The sequence below is a fragment of the Puntigrus tetrazona genome, chromosome 25 (genome assembly GCF_018831695.1).
Source record: "Puntigrus tetrazona isolate hp1 chromosome 25, ASM1883169v1, whole genome shotgun sequence".
NCBI lineage: Eukaryota > Metazoa > Chordata > Actinopteri > Cypriniformes > Cyprinidae > Puntigrus > Puntigrus tetrazona.
Window position 1 is genome coordinate 9,074,209 of NC_056723.1, and position 299 is coordinate 9,074,507.

The 299-nt window shown below is 52.2% G+C and overlaps 1 protein-coding gene across 1 annotated transcript in view; it reads left to right on the top strand.

Moving 5' to 3' along the window:
- LOC122331275 (pyruvate kinase PKM-like) overlaps positions 1-299 on the top strand; it is a 7,882-nt gene that overhangs the window by 5,985 nt on the left and 1,598 nt on the right. The window contains exon 8 of the mRNA XM_043228840.1: positions 135-287. Coding sequence (XP_043084775.1) covers positions 135-287 — 153 coding nt within the window. The remainder of the gene's footprint in view (positions 1-134; positions 288-299) is intronic.

Below are 299 nucleotides of genomic sequence, written 5' to 3' on the forward strand. Positions count from 1 at the left end.
TTTCTTATTTTAGAGAAGAATCAGAAATGACGAGAATGAATTCTGACACTGACAGCTGATGTACAGTGTTTTGCAGCGCTGCCGAGACACACACCCGTCCTGATTCGTGTGTGTGTGTGTGTGTGTGTGTTCAGATGCTGGAGAGTATGGTCCATCACACACGTCCCACCCGTGCAGAGAGCAGTGATGTGGCCAATGCGGTGCTGGACGGAGCCGACTGTGTCATGCTGTCTGGTGAGACGGCCAAAGGACACTTCCCTGTAGAAGCTGTCGCCATGATGCACTCGGTGCGTGTGACT